Source organism: Cyprinus carpio, chromosome B16, assembly GCF_018340385.1.
Source record: "Cyprinus carpio isolate SPL01 chromosome B16, ASM1834038v1, whole genome shotgun sequence".
Classification (NCBI taxonomy): domain Eukaryota; kingdom Metazoa; phylum Chordata; class Actinopteri; order Cypriniformes; family Cyprinidae; genus Cyprinus; species Cyprinus carpio.
Window position 1 is genome coordinate 28665229 of NC_056612.1, and position 22914 is coordinate 28688142.

The 22914-nt window shown below is 32.5% G+C and overlaps 2 protein-coding genes across 2 annotated transcripts; both read left to right on the top strand.

Moving 5' to 3' along the window:
* The first annotated feature begins 212 nt into the window (after positions 1–212).
* Positions 213–6170, top strand: LOC109105525 (protein lifeguard 1-like). Its single transcript, XM_042741800.1, has 6 exons — positions 213–505; positions 617–735; positions 2199–2399; positions 2487–2615; positions 3542–3685; positions 4961–6170. Exons 1-6 carry the CDS (start codon positions 226–228, stop codon positions 5108–5110), a joined length of 1023 nt encoding a protein of 340 aa, XP_042597734.1. The 5' UTR covers positions 213–225; the 3' UTR covers positions 5111–6170.
* Positions 6171–8468: 2298 nt separating this feature from the next.
* Positions 8469–21298, top strand: LOC109105164 (protein lifeguard 1-like). Its single transcript, XM_042741799.1, has 7 exons — positions 8469–8644; positions 13587–13878; positions 13951–14063; positions 15051–15251; positions 15340–15468; positions 19070–19213; positions 20891–21298. Exons 2-7 carry the CDS (start codon positions 13602–13604, stop codon positions 21038–21040), a joined length of 1014 nt encoding a protein of 337 aa, XP_042597733.1. The 5' UTR covers positions 8469–8644; positions 13587–13601; the 3' UTR covers positions 21041–21298.
* The last annotated feature ends 1616 nt before the right edge of the window (positions 21299–22914 follow it).

Sequence of the window (22914 nt, forward strand, 5' to 3'; positions counted from 1 at the left end):
TATTAAACATACCTGATCATTAATAGAATAATATTTATTAATATTACAATATAAAGTAAGTGAAATAAGAAGTACATATGAATGATCAAAACTTGCACAATTCTACTTTGATCAATTTTGATTCTGTTATTTCACACTATTACTTAAACCGCGGTCACACTAGACTTTATATATGTATATATAATTTCTTTTTTTTTTTTTTTTTCACAGAACTGAGATCCAATCATGGCAAAAAACAAAAGTGGCTACAGTCGCTTTGAAAACCCTCCTCAGTACAGCGAGGTGAATCAGCAGGCGCTGCCGGGCTTCATGATGCCACCGCCGCCTTATGATGCTACTGTTCCTCATGGAGGATCGAATGCTGGTGTTCCCGTCGTTGTACCCGTCGCACCCCCGTATGCTCCACCAACCGCTTTTGGGAATCACATGTACAGACAAGGAGTTTCTGGAAATCCACAGCATCCATATCCTACAGCAGCCCCTTACATTACAGATCCTTACACAGGCGGACCGTACAAAAAGCCACTTCCATACGGTGAGATATTTCAACCTCATATGTGCAATTTGCAATATGTTATTTTGACAGATACTTTTTGTTAATAAGCTCTAAACTAAGTTTTGTTTTGTGATAGAGTGGCAATGGGACACAGCGATCCTCCCCCAGGCTATGAAAAGAAGCAGTTTGCCAGCTCAGGACTCGATAATAAAGCCGTCAGAAGACTCTTCATTCGGAAGGTAAACACTGATACAGAGCAAACGTCTCGGTTACTTATGTGAAGGGAAGGAGGGAACAGAGACGCCATGTCGACTCGGTCAGGCGTACCGACAAATTGGGATTTTGCCTGAGAGCTCTATCACCTCTGAGTGTAAACTAAACAAGCCAATGCACATTAGTTTGCGAGATTTGCATGCGGGTTACTTACGTAACCGAGATGTTCCCTTTCAGTTGGTTACGTTCGACGTCACATCAGAACGTACCAACGAATTGGGATCCCTAACAAAGCGCCACACCCTTTCAAGTAAGCCAACCTGGACCCTCTGCGGCTATTGGGCCCTTTTCAGGGATGCTGTGGAATCCACATCCTGCCTGCAGGGAGAGTCCTGTCCAAATCTCTGTTACAGATGAAGAGTTGCTCTGAGGTCCTGAAGCTCTGCGTTTGGTCAACGTATATGTGCAAAGCATGAACGGGACATAGCAAAGCTAGGGAAGGGTCTTTCTCCTCCGAGGGCAGCGCTTGCAGGTTCACCACCTGATCCATGAAGGGCATGATGGGAACCTTGGGCACATATCTGTGCCTGGGTCTCAGGATAACGTGAGAGTTATCTGGCCTGAATTCCAGGCATGATTCATCAGAATCATCAGAAAGCGTCATGTTCACATGTATATTTTTAATTAGTCTTTTTATTTTTAGATTTTTTTTTTTTCATTTTAATTTTAATATAGTTTTAGATGTTTTGTTAGACGTTTCTGTCATTTTTATACATTTAAAAAAATATAGTTTTTATTTTTTTAATGAATTTTTAGTTTTATTTACTTTGTTTTGTTTTGTTAGACGTTTCTGTCATTTTTATACATTTAAAAAAATATAGTTTTTATTTTTTTTATGAATTTTTAGTTTTTTTTATTTTAATTTTAGTTTGTTTTAGTAATATTTTTAGGCATTTGTCTTTTTTTATGTCTGTGTAGCTTTGATTCATTTTTATTTCAGTTTTATTTAGATATTGTAGTACATCAAGTTAAGCTAAATCAAAATTAGTAGTTTGAATTAGTTTTCATTAAAAAAAAAAGAAAAATCCATTTTATTTTAGTTAAAATTTTAGTAATATTTTTAGGCATTTTTGTCATTTTATTAGTTTTTTTTTTTAATATATCTGTATAGCTTTTCATTTTTATTTAAGTTTTAGTTTTAATTATTTTAGTACATCAAGTTATGCTAAATCAAAAGGAGAAATGTTTTATTTGAATATTTTTACTGCTTTGTTGTATGTTTATGTAATTTACATTAGTTTTTATGTCTATATATATTTTTTTAATGTTTAATTTTAGTTTTAGTTATTTTAATTGTTTATTTCAGTTATTATTTTATTTCAAGTAAAGAAAATGTTTTTCGTTCTAGTAGTTGTATCAGTAACCTTGGTATGACACCAATTTAAAACCAAGCAGTGAGTTTTGATGTGGTTTAATTTGTGTTTTGCAGGTTTTTTCGGTCTTGAGTCTTCAGTTGGCCATCACCTGCGGCTTCGTGGCCGTGTTCACTTTCGAGCCTCACGTCAAGCTGTTCGTGATGCAGAATGCCTGGACGTACTTGGCCGGCTACATAGTCTTCCTCGTGCCCTACCTAGTGATCCTGTGCTGCGGAGAGATTCGCAGGAAGCATCCGTGGAACCTCATTTGTCTGGTGAATCTCTGATGAGGCTTTTTCAAATGTAAAACAAACTTAAATTCTCCTTTCATGCATCGTAATAAACGGTTTCTTGCATCTCAGAGTATCCTGACGCTGGCGATGTCCTACATGGTGGGTGTGATCTCCAGCTTCTACGACACTGATGTCGTGATGATGGCTGTCGGCATTACTGTGGTGGTCTGCTTCACGGTCATCGTCTTCTCTCTGCAGGTCAGCGCTCATCTTTCTGTTTTAAGAACCACACACTTTCATGACTTGGATTTCTAGGTTTTTAATTGCAATGTTAATAAAATTACTGCAACAGAAAGATTGTTGAAAACATCTGCCAAGTGTTATTTTAGTATCAATGATATACTTTTAGAATTTGTGTTAATATTTTGAATTGAATTATTTTTTGTGTGTGTCTTTGTAATTCAATTTCTAGTTTTAGTAATTTTTTAGTAGTTTAGTTTTAATTTTCTTTCTTTTTTTTTTAAACAATATGTCTACATAGTTTTTATACATTTGTATTATTTTTAGTTACTTTTTCATTTTTTAATTTCAGTTAAATTTTTAAGTTTAAAAGTTTAGTTTGAGTTATTTTAGTAGTTAAGGTTAAACTAAATGAAAATGAGAAACGAGTTTCCTTGGCCACTAGCTGAAATAAAATCAGTTAAAGTTTTTTAATATTTACATTTATTTAAGTTTACATTTATTGTATTTCAAGTGATTAAAATGTTTTTTTTTTATGGTTTATTTAAGTTAACATTTATTGTATTTCAAGTGATTAAAATGTTTTTTTTTAATGGTTTGTAATGTTTGTAATGTTTGTAATGGTTTTAATGTTTTATAAATATATCTTTTTTTACTGCAAACTATACAGTATTTTATTTCAATTAACTTTCATTTTATTTCAAGTAGTGAATGTATTTCTTTATGGTTTATTTTTAGTTAACAAAAACAACTCTGTTTTCCTGCATTGATGTGAACGGAAAAGTGTGCTAAAATACTCCTGAAGTACTTCTATTGTATTGTTCAGAACCTTTGTTTAGTAAATACTAGTTATGGACTAACGTCTTGTACAGTAATGAACAAATGACATCTTTTACTGAGTCTACATGAGCTGATTTTAATAACTGTCTCCTGTCCAATCACAGACCAAATATGACTTCACTTCCTGTTACGGCGTGCTGTTCGTTTGCTTCATCGTCATGCTGTTCTTCGGGATCATGTGCATCTTTCTGTACCACAGGATCCTGGACCTCATCTATGCATCTGTGGGAGCGCTGATCTTCACCTGCGTAAGTCATCGCTTCTCCAAAACACGTTTGATTTGTGCAGGGTTTTTCAGACCGGGGTAGATGAGTTGATTAAAAGCTAAAAAATTTATTAAATCATACAGATGTAAAATTAAAGAAAATATAAAACACTTACTAAAATGCATTTAATCAAAATGCTAAATAAAATTATAAAAAAATAAATAAAAAAAACAAACAAAATAAAATAATTCTGTTAAATTATAATATATAATTAAAATAAGTAATTTAACAAACAAAAGAAAACTAATGAAATGTATTAAATCATAATGTAAAATAAATAAATGAATAATATATTATTAAAATAATTACTAAACATGCAAAACAAAACATTACTAAAAGATACTAAATTATAATGTAAAATAAGTGATAAATGATAAATAAATCATTTAAAAATAATCATCACTAACATTACTAACAATGTATTCAATTATAATGTAAAATAAAATATATTATTTATTATTCAAATAAATAAAAACCAATCAAAATAAACTAAAAATGTATTAAATTAAAATGCAAAATAGATAAATAATTTCTTATTTATATTGTTTATTTATATTATTATTGAAATACATCATTTTAAAATAATTAAAATAAACACTTACTGAAATGTGTTACATTACTGTATGATGTAAAATAAATAAGTAAATTATTGGTAAAATATATTATTTATGACAAAAACACTGAATACTGAATACTAAAAATGTATTCAGTTATAATGTAAAATAAATAAATAATTTATTATTAAAATAAATCATTCAAAATAATAAAAATAAATGTGTTACATTATAATGAAAAATGATTTATTATTAAAATAAGTAATTTAACAAACAAAAGAAAACTACTAAAATGTATTAAATCATAATGTAAAATAAATAAATGAATAATATTTTATTAAAATAATTACTGAACAAGCAAACTAAAACATTACTAAAAGATACTAAATTATAATGTAAAATAAGTAAATAAATGGTTTATTATTAAAATAAATAATTTAAAATAAAACATTACTAGCAATGTATTCAATTATAATGTAAAATAAAATTAATTAAATATTATTAAAATAAAATAAAAATATCTAAATAAAACTAAAAAATTAATTAATCAATTATAATGCGAGATAAATAAATAATTTATTATTTATATTATTTATTCATGTATTATTATTGAAATAAATAATTTTAAAATAATTAAAATAAACGCTTCATTTTGATTCATATGCAACAGAATTAAATGAAATAAGGTCTTATTATATTGCAGTTCTTGGCCGTGGACACGCAGCTGCTTCTCGGGAACAAGAATCTGTCCGTGAGTCCCGAGGAACACGTCTTCGCCGCGCTCAACCTGTATCTGGACATCATTCAAATCTTCTCATTCATTTTGCGAATCTTTGGAAGAAGCAGTGGCTAAAAGTCCACCAGTGAAGAAAGAAACCCATGCGATAGGGCTGGGTAGAAAATATCGATTTCTCGATATTATTCGATTCTTGAATCCCAAGAATCGATTAGTCTAGCCTGTTCTCAGATGAACGAAACATTATAGCGTGCCTCCCATCCAATCAATCGCAATGAGCTTTGTGATTTGTTACTTCTGATATGAAACAAAGTCTCCGATTTCAAGTTCTGTCCATTTTATTACAGTACTCAAACAATAAATGCTGTTTTGGTGCTGCTTAATGTGGAGTGACAGATTGCCGTAGCGCCTCAGGTAGAAGGCTCTCTTCCACTTTAACACAAGTTACAGCACAAAATAAACACGAATGAACATCCAAAGGTTTGTTAAAAGAAAGAGTACAACTTTCCTGTCTCATGTAATCACTCTATCAGTGTTTCAGCCGCGGACAGATGTCAATATAACAGCTTACAATGTCACATTTGCCTTTGAAAAAACATATTTGGTGACCATAAACTCATTAGTCAGCTAGAAACATTAACTCTAGAGAGGAGCTTTTGTGCTAAATATATGCACCATATAGCATATTCATTATAATTTTTTACTGTTCTTTAATGTTTAATGCATGTTTGAGTAAATCTGTCAAGTTTTTATGATAGCCACCATTTAAATGTTTATACATCAGAAAATTAATTAGAGTAGAAATGATGTAATTGTAACTTTATTATTATAAAAACTTAAAATTTGAGCATTTGTATACAAATCAGTTCATTTTAACCTTCAATATTATAGTAATGTAGTAATTTGTTTTTTCCTTTTAGAAAATTTGGCATGTACTGTACCTGCTATATATCCAAAATCATCTATATTGAATCGAATCGGGAATTGAATCGAAGCTTGTGAATCAGAATCGAATTGAATGGTGAAATTTGTGTCAAAACCCAGCTCTACCATGCAACCAGTTGAAGATAAAGTGTGGTGTTTCCTTCTGTGTTAAAACGCTTTGTTTCCCACTTTCTCTCATTTTCATTGCTATTAACATAATCAAGATCAAATACACTGATTCATTCAGATTACAGTCTTGACCAGAATTATTGACTCCCTTTTATTTAATACTTTTTGAAACAGAGATCAGCTCTGAATCTTCACGTAATGCCTGATGAGTTTGAAGAACACCTGACAAGATTTTTCTTTACAGAATTCACTTTTGAATCACGGCCTTACGTTTGTACCAACTACTGACTTCTCAGATAAATACGACTACGAGAGCTCTTCTCCAATAGAATCCTTTTCTAATCAATCTATCGAAAGATTCTGCCGTTGGCTTGATGATGAAGCAAAATGATGGTGTGAGAAAGCCACTAGAGTTAAAAAAGTTGAATTTGAGTGCATTATTTTACATAGAAGAACTTTTTTTGTCTAAATGCTTCCATTAAGAACTTTTAACATCTGAAGAACCTTTCTGTTTCACAAAAGCTTCTTTGAGGCGAAAGAAAGGAACTTCAGATTATAAAAAGGTAAGAAAGAGATGATCCTTTGACTGAATGGTTCTTTGTGGAACCAAAAATGGTTCTTCTGTGGCATCGCTGTGAAGAATCTTTTAAGCACCTTTATTTTTAAGAGTGTACATTGCCTAGAATCCATAAAAGTTTGGAAAACGCAGTAGGAAGACCTATAGTTTTAGGAATTGGGAGTGTAACAGAAAAAAAAAAATCTATCCACATTGGACTATACCTTAAACCTTTGAGAACACTTTTTTTTCCAGAATTTTGGGATGTCCCTGTTGACAAGGCAGGACAAGTAATGAGTACAGACCTCTTTAGGAAGAAAACAGTTAGGAATAATTATTTACATGCTCATAGTTGTCACCCACCCTTTCGTAAAAAAGGTTTGCCAGTGAGTCAGCTGCATAGAATTAAGCACATTTTTTTGAAATGAGGAAAAAATTAATGTGGAAGAAATTCAAAGAAAAGGGCTATAAAGATAGGTTGCTGGATTGTGCAGAGGAGAAATTAAAAGCAGTACAAACACTCTAAGAAAAAAAAAAGGTACAAAAGCTGTCACTGGGGCAGTACCTTTTCAAAGGGTAAACTTTTGTAGCTTTTAGGTACTAATATGTACACTTTAGTTACTTATATATACACTTTAGGTACTGATATGGACTGTTTAGGTACAAAGGTGTTCCTTTTGAAAAGGTATCGCTCCAGTGACAGCTTTTGTACCTTTTTTCTCTGAGAGTGAAGAGAACATCTACTCACTCCAGCTAATAAAACTCAAAATAATAAAAGGAGTTTCTTTAAACAATTTGTTACAACATACACTCCCCAATCTCCAACACTCTGTAACATTATACGGAAATATTGGCATATTTTGCAGATTTAGGAGAAAATCTTAAAAAATAATGGCCGTGTCAGTCCTAAATTTAGGACTCCTAAATCTTTGCTCTAAGAGTATTTCACAAGGCGTTTTAGCACTAAAACTAGCTCCTGAATCTGTGAAAGGTTAGGAGTCATGAAGAGGACTCATAAGTCACAAAGACTAAGCCACAAACTATCCTAAAATAGCTGTTGCCGGCAATCTGCCTCTAAACATAAACATTTGACGATGATGAGCTTTTAAAAATGTATCACCGTTGTTTTTGGAGGTTATCCCTACTCCAAATGTTCCTTTGATTATATCCTTGTTTTCATTTATCAGCTGTGCAAGAAGTAACAGCTGTTCTTGCGTCCAGTTTGATTTTCTTTTTTGTTTGCATGTCTTACTATCAACCACGATTATTCTACTCTGTTAATTAAAAGGCTGTTTAAATGCATATTCACTATTTTTTTTTTTTTACAAGAAGCATACAGTCTGACAATTAGCTGAACATATACATATACTGTTTAATTAGTGACACCAAGCCTGCATTTTAAAATCTTTATTTGAATGTAGCAAATTAACATTTTTATTTTTAAATATTTATTTGAATATGGCAACATAAAATCCTGCTCTACAATATTTCTATGACTGCCTCTATCAGCCAATCACTGAATGCATAGTTAGTAAGCATGCTGACATCATCCATAGCATCGAGCTCAACCCCGCCCCCTTACTCTCAGCTTAAGACTTCTCTCTATTCCTTAGTAAAAGTTGTCTCAGCAGCTTTGTGAATAGGTTTTAAGAGAAAGCTCTTTAACTAAAAACTTTTATGTTTTAAAAATATACTCAAATAGAAAGCAGTTATTTTAAATAGTAAAAATATTTCACAATGTTACTGCTTTTGCTATATATTGAATCAAATTAACGCAGGCTTTGTGAGCAGAAGAGAATTCTTTAAAAACATTAAAAATCTTACTGGTAGAGTATAAAAGAATCAAAGTTAATAAACTATGAAGGAAAGTGTGCGGCGTGCCAGCAGGCGGCGCGCGTCTCTGGGCTGTTCTTACGGGAAGCGCGAGGAGCTGCGGTGTTACAAACAGCAGGTTATTTTGTTTTTCAAATCTACAAACTGAAGTTTATTAGGTGAGGTACCTGCTTACACTTCAGCTGTTACTCTCCAGTCCGCAGCGACAGGTAAGTTCAGAAACTCTCCTTATCACTTAATTGAAAACATGAACATGAAACGAAAGTGTGTCATGTTTCGCAACTCTCACTGATTTGTCTCTTTTGTTCTGTTACATTGTTACTTTGTTGTTGTTATTAGTTATACATATATATTGAATTGCGGGAGGTAATGTTATCGTTTGACACAGCTCTGTTAAAGAGTGTTACTAGAGATTTTTTTTTATAGTTTTTCTTCACTTTCTTTGTTGTTGTTAGGGAAGTTATGTCAGTGAATGATAAAAATGGCGATACCGAGGCCTGGAAAGACATAGAAAGTGTTTTGTATTTTTATCGTTATGCTATAAAATATTTAATCGTCTAGTCATTTATTTATTTATTCTCCTGAGGTAAAACCATCATCACTCCAGAGTTCACTGAATAAAAATCTTGCAATATATAGACAGTTTAATATATATTATTAAATATAAATTATATATATTTTTTCTTTATCATATCTTATATTCATATTTATTATATATAAATTATTGTTATATTGTATATGTTATATTATAGTCAAGTCAAATTTGATTTATAAAGCACTTAAAAAAAACAACAAAAAACAAGTGTTTACCAAAGTGCTGTACTCAAAGCGTACTCAATATAAAACAATAAACACATAAAAACAAGCAGAATACAGACACAAGAATAAAACCTACTCTTATACTGTGTTAAATGCCATATAGTAGAGATGAGTTTTGAGACTAGATTTAAAAACAGAAAGTGTTCGGACCCGCCTAATGTGGAAAGGCAAATTATTCCAGAGTTTTGGGGCTGTTACGGTCGCTTCTAGTTTATAATTAAAGGTATTAACCTGTTTATCCAGTTTAAAGTCAATGTGTATAATAACACCCAGGTTTTTTACATTAGGCTTCACATATGGTCATAAAGCACTGATATCCAGATAAGAAGAATCACGCGCACCCCCGCATCTAAATACCACAACTTCTGCATTTTCTTCATAGAACTTTAAAAAATGTAAGGCCAACCAGACTTTAATATCGCCAAGACAGTCCTTTGCATCTTTCCTTTTCAAAGGCAGATAAAGTTGTGTGTCATCTGCATAACAATAAAACAAGATGTCATATTTCCTACAAATGGACCCTAAGGGAAGCAAATATAAAGAGAACAGCATAGGTCCAAGAACGGAACCTTGAGGAACTCCACATGAGAGGGATGACATAGAGGACATAAAACCCCAAGGCGGACAGAAAAGCTTCTGTCAGACAAATAAGACCGAAACCTTAAAGGCGTCATATGATGCGATTTCAAGTTGTTCTTTCTCTTTGGAGTGTTACAAGCTCTTGGTGCATAAAGAAGATATGTAAAGTTGCAAAGACTAAAGTCTCAAATCCAAAGAGATATTCTTTATAAAAGTAAAGACTTGTCCACGCCCCCTTTAAATGGCTCATTCTAACACGCCCCCACATCTCTACGTCACTGTGTGGGAAGATTTGCATAACGCCGCCCAGATGTTCACGCAAAGAAAGAAGGCGTACCTTATATTCTCGCTGTTGCCACCGTTTTTACATTTCATGGAGAAGCTGTGTGTTTCATTGTGAAAGTGAAACTACTTTGTTTGGCCTTCCAAAAGAGCACGATATCCGCTTCGTCATGCCTGGAGCTGATCTGTGCTGGTCGCTGTGTGATTGTATCTACTTTGAAATGAATGTGGATTTGGATTAAATGTGGTTGAAGCTAACATGTGGTTGGATCAATTCGTGGAATCTGCTTGGTGTTCTTCATTATAGCCTCTGGCTGCTGCTCACTCAATTTGTGTTTATGTTTACGCGGCGTGATATGCAACGCAACATGTAAAAAGACAGTATAAGTCATTATAATCAGTGATTATGTCCCCACTGGATGCAACAACTGCCTCGTTTGTAATGGGTTTTACTGTTTTTGTCCCGTCTTGCCGGTGTTCTGACCGGGACACGCCATAACAGTATATGTTGAGGGGCGTAACATTACCCTCAGACGCTTGAAACATTTGGCCAATAACAACACACTGGATAGCTGGCCAATCAGAGCACACCTCGCTTTTCAGACCGAAGAGCTTTATAAAAAACGACGCGTTTCAGAAGGCGGGGCACAGAGGAGAAACGATAATGTACATTATGTGGAAAATGTGTTTTTGAACCTTAAACCACATAAACACGATCTTAAGATCTAAAAGCAAGAGAACAGCATAATCACGCGAGTTAGTGGCTAGTAATAGGTAATTATACATGTATAGTATAATAAATTACATGCAATAAATTTTACACATCGGTCATTGAGCTTTTGGCTCAAGGTCTGCATTTAAAGTCACAGCAGAGGTTTCTGCAGGCCAGTCAAGTTCTTCCACTGTGACTCAATCAATCATTTCTTTTTGAACCTTCCCTTACACACAGAGACATTGTCATGTTAGAATAGAGAAGAGTCCTGTCTAAACTGTTGCTACAAAATTAAAAGTGCATAATTCCCTAGAATATAATTTTATGCTTAAACATTAAGATTTGTACTGATGGAAATGACTGTTTATTAGAAGGGGGTGTCCCAATACTTTTGGCAATATTGTGTGTGTGTGTGTGTATGTATGTACAGTACAGACAAAAAGTTTGGAAACATTGCTATTTTTAATGTGTTTTTGAAAGAAGTTTCTTCTGCTCATCAAGCCTGCATTTATTTGATCAAAAATACAGAAAAAAAAATGTAATATTGTGATATATTATTTCCAATTTAAAATAAATGTTTTTAAATTTATTTACTTTAAATGATCATTTATTTCGTGATGCAAAGCTGAATTTTTTTTAGGAACTCATTTCTACATGATCCTCTGAAATCATTCTAATATGATGATTCATTATCAAAGTTGGAAACAGTTCTGCTGCTTAATATTTTTTCAGAACATGTGATACTTTTTTAGGATACTTTGATGAATAAAAAGTAAAAAAAAAAAAGAAGCTATTGTTTTAAAATATAAATATTTGTAATAACACAATATACACTAACTGGTCAGTAATTTGGGGTCGGTAATTTTTTTTTCTTTCTTTTTTTTTTAAATAAAATCAATACTTTTATTCAGCAAGGATGTGTTAAATGATAAAAAGTGATAGTAAAGAAAAATATATTATTTAGAAATATATATATTAGAATTTTTTTTTTTTATTTGAATAAATGCAGTTCTTTGTAACCTTTTATTCAATCAAATATATTAGACAGCAGAACTGTTTCCAACACTCATAATAAATCAGAATAATAGTAGAATGATTTCTAAAAAATGGATCATGTGTGACTAGACTGGATGAGTACATGTGACACTGAAGGCTGGAGTAATGATGCTCAAAATTCAGCTTTGCATCACAGGAAAAACCTTCTTTTTTTTAAAGTAGATTCAAATAAGTGAAGAAAAACTATTATTTTAAGTTGTAATAATATTTCACAATATTACTGTTTTTTTTCTGTATTTTTTGATCAAATAACTGCAGGCTTGATGAGCAGAAGAGACTTCTTTCAAAAAACATTAAAAATAGTAATGTTTCCAAACTTTTGGTCTGTACTGTACTATATATAATATATCTATATATATATTCTATATATATAGATATATATATATATATATATCTCCATATATAATATATATATACATACATACATACATACACATGCGCAACTGTTAATCATTTTCAAACATTTACACCAAGCAGGGTTAAATTTACAGTAGTGCTCAACACTGTCAGACTTTCAAAATCCTTCATCACTCGAATTAAGATGATCAAATTTGAAAACATGGACCACAAAATCAGACTTTATTACTGCCTTTTACTTTGAGATCGATCTGAAATTCAATGCAGATTTAAAATCATAAGAAATAGTTTACTGATACTGTTTTTGAAACCAAATCTTTGCACAACTACAGGAAACAACAGCGCATCTAACAATGGGCTTTAGAAAAAAATAGTTAACTTAAATAATTTTAATAATAATAAAATAAAAGCGTATAATTCAAACTCAAATACCGGTTATCTAATAAGATCTAATTCTATTTGTAGGTGTACTACCTCTAATAAGCATACATTCTATTCTGTGTACTAAACTCCTGAAACATGGGTGTCTCTTTGTATATGATATGATGATAGTTTTCAAAATAAGTCAACTCCTGATGTCCAGTCCGCGCCTGATTTCCACAGACACGCAGAACGTGCAGAATTCATATATTGTCTTTTTGCGGCTTAATATTCACAGACACTAGTCCATATTGCGTTTAGATTCAAGTGTACTGACCTATTGATTTTTTTCGTCCAAAATGTGGCATATTCCGTCCGCGTTAGGCTACAGGAATTCCGTTTTTATGACTGGATTCTACGAACCAGACTGTGTTTTCCGCATTAGGAATTCCGTTTTTATGATATGTCCTCAGAGTAGTCAGTGCAATTTGGGAAAAAGAAATATATATATATTCCCCCCTATAACATATATATATCTATATATATATATATATATTATATTATATATATATATATATAATATATATATATATTATACAAAAAGCAAACAACAAACACACACAACACCCACACACACTATATATGTATATGATTTTTATATTATTTGATTTAATTTAGGAATAATTAAGGAATTAGGAATACATTTTTTGTGGGAGAATCTTGATATATGATTATAATTATTATGAATAATTTAGGAATAAGGATTTTTTTTTCTGGGAGAAAATTTACATTATGTAAAAAAACTCAAATGAAAATGGTAACAAAAAAAAAAATTCCTTTCAAACTATATATATCGTTATCGGTATAATCGGATATATATATATATATATATAGATATATATATAGACTTATATATATATATATATATATATAAACAACGTTTATGATAGCATATATTGGATTTTATTATTCTTTTTTTTTTCCAGAGCTGAGATCCAGTCATGGCACAAAACAAAAGGGGCTACACTCAATTTGAAAACCCTCTTCATGTCTCCGGCGTGGATCAGCCTCCATCGTATGATGCCAGTGTTCCTCACGGAGGTCTGGACGCTGGTGTTCCTGTTGTTGTACCCGTTGGACCACCGTACCCTCCACCCACTGCTTTCGGGAATCCCATGTACGGACAGGGAGGCTCTGGATATCCACCGTATCCTGCACCGGGTCCGTATATAACAGATCCGCACAGCAGCGGAGCGTACGAACAACCACTTCCTTACGGTGAGAGATTCAACCTCACATACGGCTCGCTCTTTGTTTATAAACTCTAAACTAAGTTTTGTTTTTTGACAGAAGTGGCGATGATTGAGCCGGGACACAGCGATCCTCCTCCAGACTATGAGAACGAGCAGTTCGACGGCTCCGGACTCGACAATAAAGCCGTCAGAAGACTGTTCATCCGGAAGGTAAACACTGACACAGAGCAGACCTTCATTACAGGACCAGTGAACGATTCAAAACAAGAGTCAAGTTCAGAAAGCATCATGTTCAGATGCATGTTTTCAATTAGTTTTTATTTATATTTTTCATTTTAATTTTAGTTACAGTTTCAGTCATTTTGGTGTGTTTTTGTCATTTTTTTTATTAGTTTTTTTATTAGTTTACTAATTTTATTAGTTTTCATTAAAATATATCTGTATAGTTTTTATTAGCTTTAAGTTCAGTTTTAGTTATTTTACAACATCTTCTTAAACTAAATGAAATGAGAAATGTTCAATTAGTTTTTTTTGTAGTTAAATTTTTAGCAAATCTGTTGACTTTTATTTTTTGTTTTTTATATCTATATTTTTAATTAACTTTTTTCTTTTAGTTTTAGTCATTTTAGTACATTACATTAAGCTAAAAGAAAATGAGAAATGTTTGAATTTGTTTTTATTTTTATATTTTTATTTTTAATTTTAGTTAAACGTTTAGTAATTTAGTAGTTTTTGTCATTTTTTTATTACTTTTTGTTTTTTTTAAATGTCTATATTTTTATTATTTTTTGTTTTAGTTATTTTAAAGTGAATGAAAATGAGAAATTTTATAGTTATAATAGTTTACTATTATACCTTTTATTAACATTTTAAACTAATTTCTATGTTTAGGTTTTTAATTTTCATTTTATGTAGAGTTTTACTATTTTCTTTGGTTTTCTTAGTATTTTCTTAATTTTTTATTTCAGTTTTAGTTGTTTTAGTACATCAAGTTAAACTAAATGAGAATACACATGTTTGAAGTAGTTTTAATTTTAGTTAAAGTTGTTGTAACTTTGTTGTATGTTTTTGTTATTTTTATTAGTCTTTTTAATATGTCTATATAGTTTTTGAGTTTTTATTTTAGTTTTAGATATTTTAGTGCATCAAGACTAAATTGGTTTGAGCACCAGCAGTGAATTTTGATGTGTTTTGCAGGTTTTTGCGGTCTTGAGTCTTCAGTTGGCCATCACCTGTGGCTTTGTGGCCGTCTTCACTTTCGAGCCTCACGTCAAGCTGTTCGTGAGGAAGAACATCTGGACATACTGGGTGGGCTACATGGTCTTCCTCGTGCCCTACCTAGTGATCCTGTGCTGTGGAGAGTTCCGCAGGAAGCATCCGTGGAACCTCGTTTGTCTGGTGAATCTCTGATGAGGCTTTTTCAAATGTAAAACAAACTTAAATTCTCCTTTCATGCATCGTAATAAACGTTTTTCTTGCATCTCAGAGTATCCTGACGCTGGCGATGTCCTACATGGTGGGTGTGATCTCCAGCTTCTACAACACTGATGTCGTGATGATGGCTATCGGCATTACAGTGCTGGTCTGCTTCACGGTCATCGTCTTCTCTCTGCAGGTCAGCGCTCATCTTTCTGTTTTAATTTGGAAACCGAGAACCGTGTTTTTTTTTATATCAATGTTGCAAAGTTTTAGTCTGTGTTGAACATCTGCCCTGTTATTTTTGTATCACTAATGTAATAATATAGTTTTTCTTATTATTTTGAATTAAATAAAAAAATTTTTTTACAAATTTTTATTTTTTTTTTTTTTTTTTTTTTTTTTTTTTTTTTTTGTTTTTTTTAATTTATTTGGTTTTTTTTTTTTTTTTTTTTTTTTTTAAGTGTATTTCTTTATTTTTTATTAAATTATTTATTATAAGTGGCTCCTTTACAGTTCCCTTTCAGTCGGTCGCTACGAGTCATGTCGTCACCGACGAATTGGGATCTCGCTTCGAGAGACCAGTCTATTTCGAGTGTAAACTAAATGAGCCAATGGACATTGGCATGTGATTTTTGCATCCAGTTGCCGCTGATCACAGCGTGAGCATAAAAAGGCAGCAGGTGCAACACATACCAGCGTCGGTGGTCCAGCTGGTCCAGCTTGTATGGTGTCTGGGTGCCTGGCTACCCAAACCTTCCCGCTGGCTCCTGCGGACCATCAGACTTGGCTATGCGATTCAGTTCGCCCGGCGTCCCCCCAAGTTCAGTGGCATTCGCTTCACCTCAGTGAAGGCGACCGATGCTACTATCTTGCATGAGTAGATCACAGTCTTACTGGAAAAGGATGCGATAGAGCAAGTCACACTGTGCTGCCACCAAACCTTCACCCCATGGTCAGACCTTGCGTTTCTCTGGGCAGGAGTACCCCAAGAACAGTTCTCCAGTCATGCTGTGATTTACACGCTGTGTAATGCTGTGGGGGCCATGTACAACGGTCACGCAGTGTCAGGGGTGTGGACGGGCCCCCAGCTGCACTGGCATATCATTGCCTAGAGTTGTTAGCAGTGTGCCTTGCCTTGAACCATCTCAAAGTGCTGTTATTAGGAGGGAAGCATGTTGTGTCATAGAAGACGGGGCACCCTGGTTGCCTCGTACGGTCCATATGTGTGGATTCTTTGTGTGTTGTCTGTGTGGGAAGCAGAGGTTCTAAGTGACCTTGACACCATCACTTCAGCGAGAGCACTGTCTACGAGACACGTTTATGCCTTGAAGTGGAACCTGTTTATCGAGTGGTGTTCTTCTCACTTGAGAAGACCCCCAGAGATGTGTGATCATGGTCATGCTTATCTTTTTGCAGCAAGATTTGGACTGAAGGTTGTCTTCCTCCACACTTAAAGTCTATGTCACTGCAATTGCTGCTAACTTTGGAAGTTGGGTTGGTAGTTGGTAGGGATGTATTTGTTGTTTGTTTGGTTAGGGGGGGCGAGAAGGTTAAATCCTCCCAGGCCCACCTCAATACCCTCTTGGGACCTGTCTCTAGTGCTCAAAGCACTACATCACTAAAGTACTATGCTCTGTCGTGTCGGAGCCTTGAGATGGTACGTAGACTGGACACAAAGCTTTAGAACCTCAGACAAGCTCTTTGTCTGTTTAAGGAGGCCGGCAGAAGGGGAATGCCGTATCTAAGCAGAAGGTGGCCCACTGGATAGTGGATGCCGTCACCCTGGCATATCAGGCACAGGGTGTGCCCTGCCCTTTCAGGTGGTGTGGTGTGTTTACTATAATTGTTGTGTTTGCTTGTTGGTGGTGGCTGGTTGGTGGTTCATTGATGGATGTTTTTTGAGCTGTGGGCTGGGCAACCCTCAAAACGTTCGCTAGATACCATAGCCTTCAGGTGGAGCTGGTATCCTCGCCTGTGTCTCACCTCAAATGGGTAGAAGCACTGAGAGGCCCCGGTTTAGTGTCGGTTTACTAAAACTGCTCAAGAGAGTCTGTAATGTAGACCCTGTCAAGCTCCCCATCATCTCGGTAGGCAGGCGGGGGGGGCGGAACGTCCGGCACAAGGTCCAATCTTTTTGTATGTTGTGGAGGGTAGTTTGTTGGGATTGGTAGGAGTGCTGGGTTCTCGATGGCTGTCTTCCATTTCCAGGGTTGTTACAACAAACTCTATCTTCCATATGCACCTAAAAGGGTTGTTCTATGTTGTTAGTGCTTCCAAAACCTCCTTTCCGGAAGGATGGTGCTTCCGGTGCACCTGGCTGCCTTTTATGCTCATGCTGTGTCAGCGGCCGCTGGATGAAGCATGTCTTGCCAATGTCCATTGCCAGTTAGTTACACTAGCATTAGTTGGTTTCTCGAACTGAGGTCCCAATTCGTCGTCCGCTGTGACCCAGCCTTCCATTCCCTCCCCCCCCCTTCAGGAAACTTGGTAGGGTTACATACGTAACCGAGACATTCTAAACAATGCCTTATTTGTGTCTATTTGTATGACCAAAGATTACAGAGTATTTTGAGTTATTTCCGCTGTTATAAGGGAAAAAATCCAAGCGAAAGCGCCGGAACCTCTCGTGGGAAACATTTGTATTCGTGCCAAATGAAAGATGTATGGTGCATTTCAGTTTCTCTTTAAATACATTCATTTTGACTAGACTTTTATATGTTCTTTACAATGAATTTCATTATAATTTGTGTTTTATTCGTGTTTATAACTTAGCCTACGTGATTACTTAAAAAAAACTCCCTTTGCTCAGCTGCGCATGCGACCTTAAATCAAATTTTGGTGGAGACATGCAAGTTTATCCTGTAGGCTAAGTGTTTTAATGAGTGAAATATAATGCTCTCAGGAGATTTTTTTCAAAGTCCCGCCACCTTCAACTATTTTAATGGTGAGGTTTTAATGAGTGAAATATAATGCTCTCAGGAGATTTTTTTTAAGGAGTCTCAGGAGATTTTTTTCAAAGTCCCGCCACCTTCAACTATTTTAATGGTGAGGCGTTTTTTTTAAATTGCCAATATGCCATTGTTTTTATTATTATTATTTTCTTGTTGGAAAGCTTCAATTGCGAGTTATATCCTTAATGCACAGGCTATTTTTGACAATTATTTTTCAAAAATTAAATCCCCCCCCATTGAAGATTTTCTGGTGACGGCCCTGTTAAACAAGTTAAACTAATTTAAAAAAAAAATATATTTTAGTTAAACTTCTAATAATTTTCTTGTTTGTTTTTGTCATTTTTTAATTTTTATTTAAATGTTGCCTTGTCAAGTTTTTTGTATTTATATTTTATTTCAGTTATTGTTTATTTTATTAATTTCAAGCTTATTTTAGTTAGCGCTTATTTTATTTCAAGTAATATTTTTTTTTTTTTTATTTTTTTTTTTTTTTTTTTTTGTTAATAATAATAATGGTGGGAAGTAATAATTATTTGATGTAAATTCATAAAAAAGTAACTTAATTTCATAGTTTTAGTAATTTTGTTGTAAGTTAGGTAACTTATATTTTATAGTTTTTAAAATAGTTTTTATGGTTTAGTTTGTTAACAATAATAACTCTGCTTTCCTGCATTGATGTGAACAGAACAATGTGCTAAATACTCCTTAAGTACTTCTGTTTGTAGTGTGCTTTCCTGCATTGATGTGAACAGAACAATGTGCTAAATACTCCTTAAGTACTTCTGTTTGTAGTGTTCAGTATTTTTTTAGTGCTGATTTTAATAACGGTCTCCTTTCCAATCGCAGACCAAATATGACTTCACTTCCTGTTATGGTGTGCTGTTCGTCTGCCTCATCGTCATGATGTTCTTTGGGATCCTTTGCATCTTCCTGTACAACAGGATTCTGGACCTCATCTACTCGTCGCTGGGCGCGCTAATCTTCACCTGTGTAAGTCATCCGATTCACAGACTGCATTTCATGAGTTCAAGAAAAATGACAAATTAATTAAATCATTCAGATGTAAAATTAAAATAAAGAATTCTGAATAAAAACAATATAAATAAAGCACTTACTAAACTGTATTAAATCATAATGTTATATAAATAAAAAAAATTAGTCAAGTAAATAAATTAAAAAACTACATAAAACCGTGCTAAAAATGTATAACTCACTGTTAAATAAATAATTTATTATTAAATTAAAAAAGGTACTAAAAATGTATTCAATTATAATGTAAACTAAATAAATACATATTAAATAAAATAATAATTAAAAACAATTAAATAATAAAAAAAAACAATAAAAAACTGTAAGCATGAGCACAGTGACAATGGAATTTGCAGCTCCAATGTAAAGCTGAGCAGTGACAACGGAGTTGTAGATGGCAGGTTAAGTTTTATTGAAAGAGCAATAGTAATAAAGGGATGGTAAAAATCAAATAGTAAAAAACAAAACTGGCAAGTGACAGGGTAGGAGGTGAGAGATAAAGATAATCAAGGGAAACAGGCAAGAGTCAGGGACTGGGGAGCAAACGATCAAGAGAAACAAGTGTAAGGTTACAGCAAATCAAGACTTCACAGTTAAGGAGTGAGTAAATCAGACTTTTATAGTATGAGACTGATGAGGTGATGAGATACAGGTGAATGTGATCAGGGAAGAGTCCGGGCAAAGGATTATGGGAAATGGAGTCCTGAGTGAATGGTAAAAGTCAGGGATGGACTGACCTCTGGTGGAGCTCATGGGCACTCCAGCTGGTGATCGTGACAAAGGTATTATGTCAAATAAATAATTATTTAAAAAAAAACAGTAAAAATTATAATGCAAAAATAAATACTTAAATAATTATTAAAACTAATAATTTAAAAAACAGTACAAAAGACCACAGGAACCATAATTATTAAAACTAATAATTTGAACTTTGCGCATGCCTGGAATTGAACTGCTGGTTTCGTCTGGTCAGGGGAGAACTGGCCCCCCGAAAATCTAAATTAAAAAAAAATTAAATTACAATATAAAATAAATACTTAAATAATTATTAAAACAAAAAATAAAAAAACAGTACAAAAGATTATTAAATTATAATGTAAAATAAATTATTTATTTTATTAATTTAATTAATTATATTATATTAAAATAAATTATTAATATTATTTTTTTTTTTATTTGAATTTATTTATAGACTATTCGAAAGTGACAAGGTATTATTTCCATCTAAGATGTAGTCAGAAACGAAGGTACTTTGAAACACTTTTATTTATTTTATTTATTTATTATTTATTTTTGTTATGTGATGGTGTGAAGTTCTTGTAATTTTGTTCACATGTAATTTGGATTTACGTTTTTGTTTTGTTCTCTTTCTTTCTTTAAAAAAAAAGCAATAAAAAGAATGTTAAAAAAATTTAATAAACAGTCAAAATAAAACCCTTAAAAAAAGTGAACTCCGTTATAGTTAGAAACAAATAATCAATTTATTATTAAACTGAATCATTTAAAAAAAAAAAACACTTACTAAATATATTCAAATATAACGTGGTTTTAAATGATTGAAATGATGACTTAAATCTTAGGGGTACTTCAAGCCAAAAAACTCTAAATAAATGAAATCATGTCATGTTTGTGTTGCAGTTCTTGGCCGTGGACACGCAGCTGCTTCTCGGGAACAAGAATCTGTCCCTGAATCCCGAGGAATACATCTTCGCCGCGCTCAACCTGTATCTGGACATCATTCATATCTTCTTATACCTTCTGAGGATCTTCGGACGAAGCAGTAGTTAAGTGCACCGCTGGAGGAAGAAACGCATGCAACCGGTTATAGATAAAGCGTCTCATTTACTTCTGTGTTACGATGCTATCTTCTTTCATCTTCATATGCAGAGACGACTATAATGAAAGCATTTGTCCATCCTGAAATGTGAGTGATGTTGTGAAGCTCTAGTCTCTAGTCTCTGCTAATCCACTCTGTGTTATCTGTTCTTGATTTTTATGCATTCTGTTTTTCTTTTAAGAAGGGAATAAAGACATTTTATCAACAAATTCATTGTTTTGGACATTTTTTCTCACGTTCATGTGCAAAGTATTCCATTGAATACATCATAGTCACTTCTGATTCCGATTCTGATTCTTGTGCTTTTATTGAAGACAGAAGTCAGATAATTTGCGATTGATCAGTGAATCAGAGTAAAATGAATGAGGAAAATTTAAGCCTAAACTGTGGCATGAAATGAACGAGCTGAAAATGTCTCATCTGGACGGTTTCTTGAAAGTAATTAATGAAGCGAACTGTTTTTTTTTGTTGTTGGTGTTGTGGTTAGTTATTGTGGTAAGGATTATGACCACAGAAAAATGTTTATGAAATACAAAATTAATATTTTATGTGATAATTCTATGTTTAATATTTGGTTTTTTTTTTTTTTTTTTTTTTTTTTAGTTTTAAAATGTAATCAATTGTAATAATCTTTTTTTTTTAATTTTTAGAAATAAATTTAAATGCTAAAAATAAAATATTTTATATTTATAATTTTATATTTAACATTATGTGGAATGTTTTTTGTTTTTCATTTATTTTTAAAAATAAATAATGTTTAATAAATTTATTCAATTTATTATTTGATTTTTAAGTTTTTTAAAATAAATTTACTAAAAAATATTAAAAATTTCAAATTTAATGTCGAATTTTTATAAAATACATTTAAATAATACGTTATAAATATATATTTATTTAATTTACATTTTTGAAATTACATTTAAGTAATGCTTTTTTAAAAAGTCTTTATTATCATTTTATTTTTGTGACAAAATGGTAACTTTGTTTATATGTACATTAAAAAGCTTAAATTTCATATGTGGAATTTTTATCAAATAAATGTAAGACATTTATTATACATATACTTTTTTTTTTTTTATTATATGTTTTTTTTTTTTTTTAATTTAATAAAAGTCTTTATTTTCATTTTATTTTTGTGACACAATAGTAACTTTGTTTATGTGTACAGTAAATATAAAGGTTGTGAGGCGAGAGCAGAAATAGTCCAGATGCTGTGATGATATTAAATGCATGGCATCTTTTATAAATGCACATATTTTTAATCTCTACACCCAGTCCGGGGAAATATATGTTAGACTTTTAGTTCATTAACTGGATAGTGTTTTTTGTTAATGCTTTGACTGTACTTCAGGCAGGAGATCAGATTTCGAGTGGAAGGACTGTGAATGAGAGCAGGTTCAGAGATGATCTGTTGAAGAGCCCTTATAAGACGTCTTCACGCCTCAACCTGCTGCACACAGACACTTTAACATTTAATAATGATGAGCTGCTCCTTCAGACAGCAGTGCATCCTTCTTTCACACCTGGTTATTATAGAACACTAAAACTAAAAGCCTAAGAAACCGTTTCATTACTTGAAATTAAATATTAAACATTTTATATTTTTTATTATTTAAAAAATATTTAAAACATCATTTAAATATTAAAAATAAAAATGGTAAAAAAAAAAAATCATTAACGTACTAAAAAACTAAGAACTGAAAAAATTAATAATATATATATATAATATATTATATATATATTATATATATATATATATATATTAAATAAATGAATATAATACAAATGATGAAAACATATGTGTTTATTAAATTTACATTTTAAA